Genomic DNA, 12,608 nt, shown 5'->3' with positions numbered 1-12,608 from the left:
TTAAGAAGGTATTAGCAGTGTATGCCTCACTAACGAGTATTTCCTCAAAAGAATACAAATAGTGGACAGATCATGCTATGAAGAAGGTTGTGACGGTAAAGGGGGGGAGGGGCACAAATTAGTCAGCAGTGATGAAAGGGGACATCTGGCCCCGAAAGGCACTGAAAAACTGGACAATTGCCAAAGCCCAGTAAGTGGGGGAAAGGTAAGTCTGGTGGGGGGGAAGATTGTAACCACCAACTCAATTGAGGAAGGAAACAACTACCCTCCCACCTCCTTTTGAGCATGGGCAGTGAATTAATAACATACTATAGCCTTAAAATTAAGCAGAAAAGATACCAACAATTATGTGTGAGATAGGCATGGTGTGGTCACCATCATGTATAAATGTAAAAATGAATTCCAAAAGCATGCTTGATTTGTAGAAATACTCCACCTCACACTCTGCGCAGAATAAAACAATATCTCCTCTCTAACTATATTTCTTGTGCTGGAGTTATTTTAAATTACAGATGACAAGATCAAGCATTTTAGTTAACTTTCTTTATTGATCATTACTGAGTTAGTACAGGGTGCATTGCAAGTACCCAGCTGCTCCTTCATTACCCCTAGAGACAGACATGGCAGAGCTGCTTTACCCATGGTGTACAGCATACCAGGGACAACAGCCACCTCAGACCCAGCTGCAGTCATTAACAACTGTTCAACCTTTCACTGTTTCCTCAGCTGTCCAGTTGTAGCTTGTTTTCAAGCCAGGACGTTTTGGTCACACTGCACATTGACGGAGAAGCAGCAGCCTAAGTGATCATACGCCCAACCCAAGACTTCCACTGCAAGGACTGGAGTCCCATTACAGCTCCACTGAGCCGAGAGGTGCCCCTTTTCAACTCACTCTTGGGTGCTTTTTCTCCTCTTGGCTCGACCCTAGGTCTCCCTGAAGCAGAGTCTCAACACATCAAATGCCAGATTTATTGAGTGGTACAGTGGTGAAGAACAGCTCAAGCTGGGTGCCTCTGGAGAGGGACCCCGAACAAAGAAATCCCAGGGCAATTATACCCTTAAACCTAAGCTCCCCACCCCTCACACAATTGTTTGGTCCAACATCAATATTTGGGTCTGAGGTCTTCTTATTCCTTTCTCTGTCTCCAGGTGGGACATTCCTTTTCTTACCTTAATGGACACAGCTTCTGCTGATGGTTGTCACTACCTTATCTGTCAGCTCTGCACCAGTTTTGGGGCCTTCCTTCATCTAGTCAAGTAAAAGTTGAGTTTGCAGTCAGCCTACCTAGCTGGAAGTTCACAACTTGCAGCCTAAGGCTTTAGCAAGCCTTGCTACTAATGCCATGTACTGGGTTCCATCTGAGCTAGAAAGTAACTACACTTCTACACTGCACGTGGTGTGGTCTTCAGCTTTTCTCCAGTACTGCGATTCCTCTGAAGAATTTACATTATTCAGCTTAAATGCAGCCTCAGTTTCCTCCAAGGTAAGACCTTGAAGCCTAAACCATTCTAAGAACCGGTATTTTGAAGCATAGGTAACAGCAGAGCAGATTAGGTTAAGTTACAAATTGTTTTTGATACAAAAACATAAAATATCCCCTATAGCATGAAGAAGGCATCAAAGTTTTAATAGTTCATTATAAAATTGTACCAGCATTTTTACTGAAAACAATATAGATCTTGTATATATTTCGTTTTGGTTCTGTTCTTGATAAACAGTTGTGTGACAGTTACCAAACCCCAATTATGGTTCGCTGAACCTCAGTACAAATCACATGCATCACAAATACATAAATAGATCTTATCGACCCAATATCAAAAATACGTACTATACAAGAACCTCAGGCATACCAAAAATCAGTCTGTTCATGAAAATTCACACTTAATACATCTATTCTCCCTGAAAGTAAAGGTGGCTGCTAAGAGGTGGCAAAAGCAGTAGACAGGAGCAGAAAAGATACGGCAGAAATCTTGTCTGACTTATTGCTACATGTAGATTACGTCAAGGGTAATCTGTTTTTTTATTAATCACTGAAAGGTCAAATTGTATCAGGACTTCCAAACACAGAGTAAAGAAAAAAATGGTAGTATTTATAAAAATAGCATCAATTTAAGTTAGATAAATCCTTATAAATGCATGAAAGAAATCAGTAACTCTGTAGAAAAATTAATTCAGAGCATATGTTCCTGAAGCACCAGCATAACATTCTAGTGTTAAGGACTTCAGCTACAAAGCCTCCATAAACATACCTGCAAAATTCTATCTCGTGCTGACCATGAACAAGTGTCAGAAGGTGCGCACTTGTATTTTGCACTGATGTACGCGTTTGCAGTCAGCCACAAAACATCTCATATTTTAATCTCAAATGGCAAGACAACAGTTCTGTGCCAGATTCTACTTCAGTACTTAGCTTGTTTGCACATGGAAAGCACATGCTCCAGATAGAGATTAGATCTAACCACAGCAATTTTTAGTAACACTTATCTGAGGTTAAGAGGCAAGACAGTATGGCTTAAAGTTACACTACATATAGTAAACGCTACAACTGTGTAAAGAGGTAACAAAACCCACCCTCTTCTGCACCTGTATTAAGTGTAAACTTTCAGAACTTTAGGAAGCATTACAAACTACAACTCTTTTGTGGTGAAGTAACCAGAAAGGATTTGAGGGTTTTAAAAAGCAGTCTGAAAATCTATTAAAACGTAACAGGTTTAGGAACTTCAGCATTTTTAGTGTTTGTAGCATTATAACTTTGGTGTTCAGATCTAGCAAATCAGTACATTGCCTGTAATCAGCCTCATCAAAACAGATGTTCTATAATGAAAAATATTAATTCCATTTTCAGTGGTAGATTTGTAGGATCTGACATCCCACCATGAATCACAGGAATCAGAGCACTGTCCAATTCATTCAGATAGTTCTGTGGAAGAAGGTGACCTCCGGATCCTGCTAAGTACTCAACCTAGAAGGAAAACATATTAACGTTGATATTAACACTTTCTATATTAGCATGACAACACAAGAGCATAGTGTCTTGGTGAAAGAATATTTCAGCTAGCATGAAGTGATGAAGTAACACTGAAACATTGGCAACTGGATGGATTTTGTGGTCAGTCACAAATGATTAGGCTTGCCCTTGAGAAGCATGCCACATTCCCCCTGGGTTTACAGGGCCACGCTTCATCTGCGTCCCAGACTGCTTTAGCCTGGGCATTCAAGAGTGATCTGATTATATCCTAGTATCACAGTTACTATTAGATTAATTTTGAAATATACCACTGAGAACTAGATTTTCAGGACTCTACTTCCCACTTCTCTCAAAAAAAGATAAGTGGGTATAACACAGAATGCCTTCAGAGGCAAGGAACTTAACTGTTGTACAGTTTTGTAATCTTTTGAGGGGCATCACATGCCGGATAGCCTTGCCTTCCCTTCTCTTTCACCCTCAGCTGGGCAGACCTATCCTTTTTTCCTGTACAGATTTTGGCAAATATCCCTTACTGAACTACATTAGGGAGCAAAATGAGCAGAAAACCACAAGAAAAGCATCAGAAAATTAGCAATATGATTCTCTAAACTGACTCAGGCAGATGAGTGCCAGAGAGTTAAAACTAGGGAAGGACCGATAGCTTACTGCAAGCAGCTATAAGGGGATTTGGGCAGAATAAAGAAACAGGACTATTCCTTTCAAGAAAAACTAGTCATTAACACAGCTTCATCATGAAATTTCATCCTCAGTCTGGATCTGGGGTAGGGCAAAAAACTAAAAACATTCAGAAAGAGATGCAAGGTCTTTATAAGAAAGAGATTTCAGCTGAAATGGAGTGTCCGCAATAGAAGTTGAAAGATTACCATATCTGAGTCAATGAAAATTCTTAGGCCTATCTTATTCATCCCATTATTTTTCAATGTTTTAAGGTATGGGCAAAGAGCAGTACTGCAAGCAGTAGCAATCTCTTTCGCAAGCTGGTGAGGAACAGGACTGGGCAGTTCATGGTCCTTTAGAAAATAGTATACCTGAAATTACAGAAAGGATAAGGGCAGTCAACAGCCTGGTTATATACAAAGTAAGGAAGAGAGTAATTCAGTATACACGTAATGCAGAACAGAGAAAGCTATGCTTGTTTGCTGGCAGAGTATTTTAGTATTTCATCTATTCAATCAAAATACTTAAGTGACCATAAGAATATCTGGATTATATATTTATAGACTTATCAGTGCTAAGATACTTTTAGTCTTTTTCACAGGAGAAAAACTGAGAAGTACATACATTATCAAAGTGCTACGGAAACATTCTGCCTATCAGTACAGCTATGCATCAAATAAGTTTCTTTAGCAGTATCACTTTGTATGATCGCTTTACTACTTAACTATTCTAAGTAGCATCAAAAAGGCTCAAGAACAATATAATTTACTAACTTCAGTACACTTCATAACTTTTCCCTCTCTTTCGAAGTCTCTGCCTTGTGGTACTTTTTCATTCTGAGTTCCTTCCATTGATTCTCCATCGACTGGGCTTAAAATTCTATGGAAGATAATAATATGGTTAATAATTAAAACAACATTTTATGATTTAGATTGACTAACTTGTATGAAATAATGTTTAGTCATCCTTAAAGGCTATTTAAACAGCCTTACAACAAAATGTAAACTGAACTGCATAATTACTTGCATCATGAAAACATAGATACTACAAGAAGTAGTATCCTAAATAGGGAATAAACAACACTTAATATAAACCTAATCTTACAGATTTAAGGCGCTATAAACCATCTTAGGTAAAGCGACTGTTCTAGTTGGTCAGAGAAGCCACAGAAAAAGGCATACCAAGTCAAAAGCCCATGGCCTGAGAAACAACTTGAGACAAGTTTTGAGTTAGTGATGTACAATTGAAAGTTACGAAGCTACATAAACAAGAATTCCAATCACATCCAATAAAGATGCCTTACATCTCATTTTGCTTTGCTGAATGTTGGCATTCCAAGCAGTGAATGGCCAGGGGCAGTACTATGTATGCACTTCCTAGCGCCCCCTAACAAGGAAGCTTAAGGGGATTAATTGCATCCTCACACAGACTGATTAGTGGTTTAATGGAGGACTTTCAAAGCAAACTGAGGGTTCACACACTTTCCCTGTCAACTTCCCCAACAGAGAAAACAGTACTACATTTTCATGAACTACAGGCAAAATTTTTCTGTTAGTGACACCTAGAGGATTGCAGGTAGTTTACCATTCCATCTCCTTTCAGGTTTTAGTATCTAGTACTTTCTTTCAATAAAAATACCTTACATATAGTTTCTTGAAATTAAAGGTGGATATTTGAAGACTGGGAACAAGAATTCTCTAAGATATTTTGCTTTGGTAATACATTTACCCTTTGTTTGTTTTTTCTTCATTTTCTACCCAGCAAATATCTACATATTCTTTTGCATCTCCTGTATCCGTTTTGCCACAAGTTATTTTAAAGTCCATCTTGTCTCTTAATGCCTGACGTAGGCTTTCCATTGTTTCTGGTGTTATTTGTACCATTAGTCCATCTAGAAGAAAACCAGTTGAAAATCCAACTTATCTACAGAAAGAGTAGCATAGCTTTTTAGTAGAATCTTGGCTTAAATTATAGTGAGACTAACCCTCTCCTACAGCTTGTTAATAAATGCACATCAAATGGACTCCATCCCCAACTACGGCATTAAATGTTACATGAAAGAGGAAGTAATGAAAACTTTTCTTGTCAACAGAACTAACACTAGAAGATCAATCTTAGACTAACCTTAGAAGGTTTTGCATTTATGTGTCAATATATGTATTTCATCAATACGGCAATGAAAACAGTTCCAGATATAGGTAGCCGTAAAGGAGAGACTTGCATTGACTAAAGCAAAAAGTAAAGACTTAGTGTGTTTTAAAACAAGTGAAGTAGACTCTATCTTTTCTATACCATTTGTTTGCAATACACTTTCTACAAAGCTAAAAATCCTGAAAAGAAAACTTTTGCTTACTGAGGAATAAAGACACACAAGACTGCTGCTATTTTTTTTTTAAAGTTCTCTTAAGAAGACAGCACATCAGACAAAATTCTTACCTTCAACTATACTGGATTTAGCCAAAAATCCTGAAGATGCTTTTAAGGCTCCATTAAACACCACAAAACTTGCACCAGTAACTAGAAGAAGTAGGAACAGAGTGAGGACCACTTTACATCACTCAAGTTTGTCATTACTAACATTTAACTTGCATTCACTTTTAAAAAGGCAGGCAAAAAGGTACTACTAACTGAAAGCGCTAATAAAAATGCCTTACTGACAGGATGATATGAAACATAACTCTCTAAAGAGAGAAGAATTTTTTCCAGTCAGACCTTGGCAAAAGAGACCAGTTTTATTAACTTCTTTTGTGAGCGCTAACAGAATCCTCTTAAGATATTAGTGGCAAGCCAGCACAGGCAGGCCAAAAAAGCTCCTATACATATGGAGGAGACATGGTTGAAGAAACAACGGCGTGGGGTTTTTTGATTCAGGTTTTTTTCTCTTCTGTCCTTTAAAACAGACATGACACATAACTTTTCAATAGAATTTATTTACAGAAGCTATTCCTGAAGTTTACGTCTTTTTCAGTGGTACTAAAGCAACTGAAAGAAAAGATGACAAGTGAATTTCCATGGTACAAACCTTTGCATAAATTTGTTAGTTATACACAGCGTTTTAAACAAAAACAAGCGAAGCAGCTATACTTAATGAAGCACAGAACAATATTTCAGGGTGACACCAGAGATGGTAAGAGTACGGCCCTATCAATCCAGAATTCCCCCCCAATTAATGGGCCTTGTTGAAAAGCATGACTCATCAACCCAGGCGTGCTGCCATGCTGCACAGCTGTATCACTTTCAGAACCACTGTTCTCTGTACAGGTGGTTGGATCAGTTTGCTAGATGTTGTACAGAGGTACTCATTGTTACCGTATTTCCATACAGTCAGTTATTCAGACTATTTGTTTACATATGTGGATATATTGCCCCATTCACACTAATGTTAAATTGAGTTTTTGAAATACATAAAGAATCTGATTATGTCTGAAAATGTAAGCTATATTAATAAAATTCTGGAAACAGAGGAAAAAAGCATTAATCTCCATTTAATATAACATTTGTAAAAGATAACCCAAGTGTTTATATCAAACAGCAACATTTTATTTTGCATCTGAATTGCTTCACTGCTTGAATGCTGAACTTTTTGTCTCAACAACTTACTGGGAAAACATATTTTCCTTGCAGCCTAAAAGTGAACTTACATTTCTGCTCTAGAAATGTGGTTTTTCTCCACAAGCCAAACTAGACAGCTTACCTTTCCTAGGACGTCCAGTAGCACTGATTGCTTGTGTGTGATAGAGGCCATGCTTATTCTGCACACACACTAAGTGAGAATCTGCTTCAGTATTAAAGCTTGCTCCAATACTAATTACATGTTCATTAGAAGAATTTACCACCTTCATTACCTGTCAATACAGAATTTGTCATTAAACTGACAAATCTCTTTATGCAGTACTCATTTTAAATAAAAGACATTAGAAAAATCCAGCTCTTAAATCCCAAGAATTATTCACTTAGTCACTTCCAGGGAGTTTGAACACCACAATTTGCCATGACTAGCTGGAGGAACACTAAGCATCATCAAAAAATCCTGCTTCATTAGAGAGGTATGAGTTAGTCTGAGTGCCTCAGGACAATGGCAGAATATCAGAGTTGTAGAGGGTTTGTTGGTCTTAAGGCTAAAATATTCATTAAGCCTCATGCAGTTTACCATTCAGGTTTTTTTTTGTTAAAATTTAACTGAACAAGTTATAATAAAAACTACCCCGGAAAAAAGGGTTTTTTAAGGCAAAAAAGTTGTGTTTTTTTTTTTTTTTTAAAGTTTTAAGCAAAACACCACCACTAGGAAATGTGCAAGAGAATCCTTGAAAATATATGCTAAAACATTTTGAAGAAACTGCTGTTTTTTTCAGCATTTAATAGTTATCCTAAAGCTCAACTTTTCACTCATCATTACCCAACTTCCAACATAACCCGGAAATGTGTGCTCAGATAACTTCATGCCCTTCCCCTATCACCTTCACATGCTTATATCAGCTTAAAGGTCAAAGAGTAAATTGCACAGCAAATGGCAAAGTAATCTGGAGAGCTGCTATCAAGTGGAGAACTACTTGCAGAACTTCCTAGACGCTGATTACAGAATAAAAACATTACAGCCTCTAAAAACCAACCCACACCCTTTTTTTAAGAGCTCACATTAAAGATGTGACTGATATTACATGAAAAATAAAAACTAAAGTAGTTTGGATTGGAAAGCTAATCAAGATCGTTTTACTCACCTCATTATACTTCCTTTGGGGTATTTTAATACAACTTCTACCCATCTCCACATGAACAAACAGGTTGTCTATGGTATGCAAAGTATATTGATAATTTCTTAGGTCCTATAACAAACAAAGTTTTTAAGTTAGACAACTAAGTATCATTTTCTTACCTTTTATAACAAGCTTTACCTAGATTAAGTACTTTACATACATCCCTAAGACTTCTAAAGAGTAGCACAAATTCCAGACTTGACTTACTCAGATGATTTTGCCAAAGCCTAAAGTTCTTGACATAAAGCAGACTGGTTAATCAAAGGTTAAGTTTGTGTGACAAAGTAGTTACTGTTACAGTTAAGACCACAGCATCTGCCTGTCATGTCTTGTCTTCAGATTCAAAAAATGTTGGATTTAAGACTAGAATTCTTGCACCACAACAGTGCTTGGAAAAGAAAAATGCAACTGAACAATGATTACTACCAGCTTCAATGTAAACGTCAACATTCCTCGCATCTATTTAAAGGCATTTCTTCCTACCAGACCAAATGTGTAACAACATAATGTGAAGGACACAGCTTTCCTAACTCACATATAAATACTCTTTGGTAATAAGGTTTCATGTCAGGTGTAAGAATAAAAATATTAGCCCTTTGCAAAAAAAAAAACCCCACTCTGTGCAAAATACCCTTAAAACTCTGATTCTTGAAAGCAATCTAAATTAAAACAGGAAAAGAAAAAGAATAAAACATTTACTCACAACAAGCAGATTCATAATTGTGTGTCCTATCTCTCCAAAGAGTGGCTTCCGGTGCCTGAAACTTACTACAGGAGCTGGATATGCTGCGGGGAGGGAGGAGGGGAGGGAGGGAAAAGGTCATGTTTACGTATCAACGACTGTAAGACTTACTAATCCAAGTATTTAGTTTTGTTTTCAGCTATAGCCTATGTTTCTTAATCTCAAGATTTGACCAGCCAAAGAAACTAGAGCCCCTGTCTGATTCTGTGACAGACCATCCTTCACCCCAGTGCATGGTTTCCCATCCATGGATAGATCCCACTGCAATGTTTCTTAGCTTTCTCATCGGCTAAGCACAGGAAAAAGTAGTCAAGGGAGTCTAGCAAACAATGCAAATTTCCAAGTGTCTCAACAGGTGGGTTCCTATGTATGAAACATCAATCTTACACAAGTGTAATATAAAGTAGTACAAAGATTATTCTAAATATTTCACTTGTCTAAAAAACTTGTCTTTTCCAAAGTGACTTTTACCTTTATACATACATTTGAAGCATTAAAACTTACCCCCATATTCTGCTCCCAATCTCAACATTAAACGGATTGGAAAAACTTTCGCCCAGGATATTTCCAGCTTATGGATGAGAATGCCACAAAGAAAAGGGTTATCTGGTAGAATTTTATCATCAAGTTTCTGAAAAGTTGGTGAAACAAACAGGAATCCTCCATGCTCTTCGTTACCGAGAAAGTTTTCAGTAACAGTGATGTTGTCCATATTTCTTATTAACCTTCCTGTAGAAAGAGACAGAGAGTCTTTCCACGTCTGGAGAAGTAATACATTACTGTCAAGAAAACTATTCTAACCAGTGGTCTCCTGTGGACTTGCAAGCCGTATGGTGTTATCTCACATCTTCCTGGAAGTCTGACAGACATCTAAACCCATAGACTAAGTGCTCTGTGTTTACTACCTAAATGAACTTGAATATGAAACTAGGTTTTCCCAGCCAAATGCCAAAAACCCTGAAGTGTACAATGTTCCGGCATGCACCAATTGATGAACTTCGACTAACAGACCTCAAACATTTACATATGTAATAGTACTGTACTTCTACAAATGAAGTTCCAGATGTCCTAAGCCAGAGACTCAAGGACTTACACCCAGAATCTCCAACACAATGTGACTAAATAACAGAAAACCTGCAGACAGGGTGGTTACAGAAGCATATGAAACAAACACATTTTCTTCCTGTTGTTTATTTAGAACCCAAGGCTAACACCGCAAGGTTTTTCAACAGAATCATTACTTAGAAATACTTCAAGAAAAGTTACATATCAACTTCCAGTTTTAAAGATGAGCAGGAACATATTATAAAATTAAAAGTTATACATTAAAATTACATACCTTTCATTGCATCCTTATAGATGTCAATAAATAATTTGAATATTTCACTAGGAAAAATCTCTTCATCTGGCAAACAGTGCAACAGAATGACAATTTCCGCCTGACCCAAACCATGTAGTCCATTTGTTGAGAAGTACCAGCACTTTTCTGAAGAATCTTTAATTAAAAAGATAGATACGACAGTAATGCTGTTAAGAGTCTGAAAAAGAAAGCTGGATTTAATCGGAAAGAAAATGGGCACTACTTACAAGTTACTAGCTTGACGTTTACAAGCAAGTTTGCATTTAGGATGAAAGTTAATGGATTAGGACCTCTTTCCACAAGAAGCAAGGTGACCTGTTGCTGAGATGGATGTTCTTCCACTACAGGATCTAAATAAATTAACACTCAATTTAGTTCAACATGTCAGCCAACTACCTAAAACAAGAATTACAGATCATAGCATCTAAAAGATTGTCCCATCCTCCTACCATAAGAGGGTGCTAATTATTCTCAAACTTAGAATAGCTACGTATCAACCAATGAATAGCTTACCCTAAGATACAAGGAACATATACAAATAAAGCCATAGCTTGTAACAAAGGTGCAAACTAGGGCTATCATTCATTTGGTAATTACTGACTAATTGTGTATGCATCCTCTTCATCTGTATACTGGTACTGTTAGTTACCATCAATAAGCACAGTCACTACTGTAATGCATTTAAGTGATGAAGTATTATTTTCATAACATATTAATCTTGTTCATAATCTGTGTTCAATTATCCAACAATCCAGTGTGCAGCAAATAAATGAGAGATTAGAATTGTATTGAAATATACTTATATACACCCAAGTTCATATTTAGAAATCTTGCATCAGGTGATTAAATATCTGTATTCCCAAATTTTACCTTTTTCTTTTTCACCCACTGCAAGCAGAAGCGGCGGCAGTTTATCACCATCAGGAACAAGGCTGATCTCTTTACGAACACAATTTTCAACACCACATAGCGCTCTGTAAATTGAACGACTAACAGACATATCACTTGTAGTCTGATCAACTGAACTGGAACTAGTCTTCTCAGCTTCTGCAGTAGGAGAACACTCTTTAGTTTCCAGAGTTACAGATTTATAACTAGGTACCACCACACTCTGGCCTAGAATGGCCTGCTGTACATCATCTGAAGAGAAAAACTGACATAATTCCTCCATTCTTGTAATACCACCGATTTTGTCCTTTGGATTTGGATTTACATCACTGAAGATGTCATCTTCCTCCGATTTTGCAGCCTATGAATAATAATAATAAAAAAAATCTACACTCTTGTCTTACAACAAGCTAACCTTTCATTACTAGCATTCTAGAAGTAAGAAGATAAGAAATCTACCACAAATACTGAGAATGCATTTCCTCTGAACAAGAGGAAAGCCAGCAAGTTTCTCATGGATCTCCCGATCATCTTTTTTTTTGTCCTCCCCTCCCATCTTTAGGAGTTACATTAAAGATGCATCATCAATTTATTTGTTCGATAACACAGAATTCCTACCAGAGCACTGCAGATTAGTTATGTTAGCATAAAACAGTTAGATGTAACACAGTCAAAAATAAGCCAAGTACCCCTTCGGTAATCTGTTTAATATTACTATTTCCCCACTCATAGCTACTGAACATTGTCGTCACTGTGATTTGCCATCATTGGGATCAGCAGTTCAGTACTGCAAGTGTAGTTCTGTTTACTAAGGGTTGAGTCTAGCATTTTACAGTCTGAGTCATTTCTAGTTGGAGTCAGATGTATGCTGCTCCCCCAGAAAAATGGATATGACAAGCTATGAGGATAGACACATTAGGATATGAGCTGTCATTAAGTAAAAAAAAAATTAAGAGGTGTGCTGTTATCTTTCAAGTATGTTAGACTTGCATCCTAACTCAAAAGGGAAGACCTTGCATTGCAACAAGATAAAAAAAACCAACAGCTCTCCTGGTTTGTCATCAGCTTCGAGCAAAGAGAATACAAAGAATCTCAAATCAAAGAGAACCTCTCTGTGTAGAGAATACACACCAGAAAAAAAAGTAAAAAGACACCAACCCCAATAGTAACACCCCACAAACACAGAGACAAGATGACGACTAAATTGGCCTCTAATT

General features: G+C 37.3%; 1 protein-coding gene across 1 annotated transcript in view; it reads right to left on the bottom strand.

Annotated features, from left to right (window-relative positions):
• Window positions 1–1,611: 1,611 nt before the first annotated feature.
• Window positions 1,612–12,608, bottom strand: part of ZFYVE16 (zinc finger FYVE-type containing 16) — a 28,155-nt gene continuing 17,158 nt past the window's right edge. Inside the window, exons 7-18 of the mRNA XM_064439373.1 lie at window positions 11,374–11,752; window positions 10,731–10,853; window positions 10,483–10,638; window positions 9,648–9,872; window positions 9,105–9,187; window positions 8,366–8,470; window positions 7,342–7,492; window positions 6,084–6,164; window positions 5,376–5,538; window positions 4,421–4,526; window positions 3,854–4,018; window positions 1,612–2,963 (exon numbers count right to left, since the gene is read on the bottom strand). Of these exons, the coding sequence (XP_064295443.1) occupies window positions 2,802–2,963; window positions 3,854–4,018; window positions 4,421–4,526; window positions 5,376–5,538; window positions 6,084–6,164; window positions 7,342–7,492; window positions 8,366–8,470; window positions 9,105–9,187; window positions 9,648–9,872; window positions 10,483–10,638; window positions 10,731–10,853; window positions 11,374–11,752 (1,899 nt within the window). The 3' untranslated portion in view covers window positions 1,612–2,801. The remainder of the gene's footprint in view (window positions 2,964–3,853; window positions 4,019–4,420; window positions 4,527–5,375; window positions 5,539–6,083; window positions 6,165–7,341; window positions 7,493–8,365; window positions 8,471–9,104; window positions 9,188–9,647; window positions 9,873–10,482; window positions 10,639–10,730; window positions 10,854–11,373; window positions 11,753–12,608) is intronic.

This window comes from Phalacrocorax carbo, chromosome Z (assembly GCF_963921805.1).
Source record: "Phalacrocorax carbo chromosome Z, bPhaCar2.1, whole genome shotgun sequence".
NCBI classification, from domain to species: Eukaryota; Metazoa; Chordata; class Aves; order Suliformes; family Phalacrocoracidae; genus Phalacrocorax; species Phalacrocorax carbo.
This window is presented reverse-complemented; position numbering and strand designations above follow the sequence as displayed.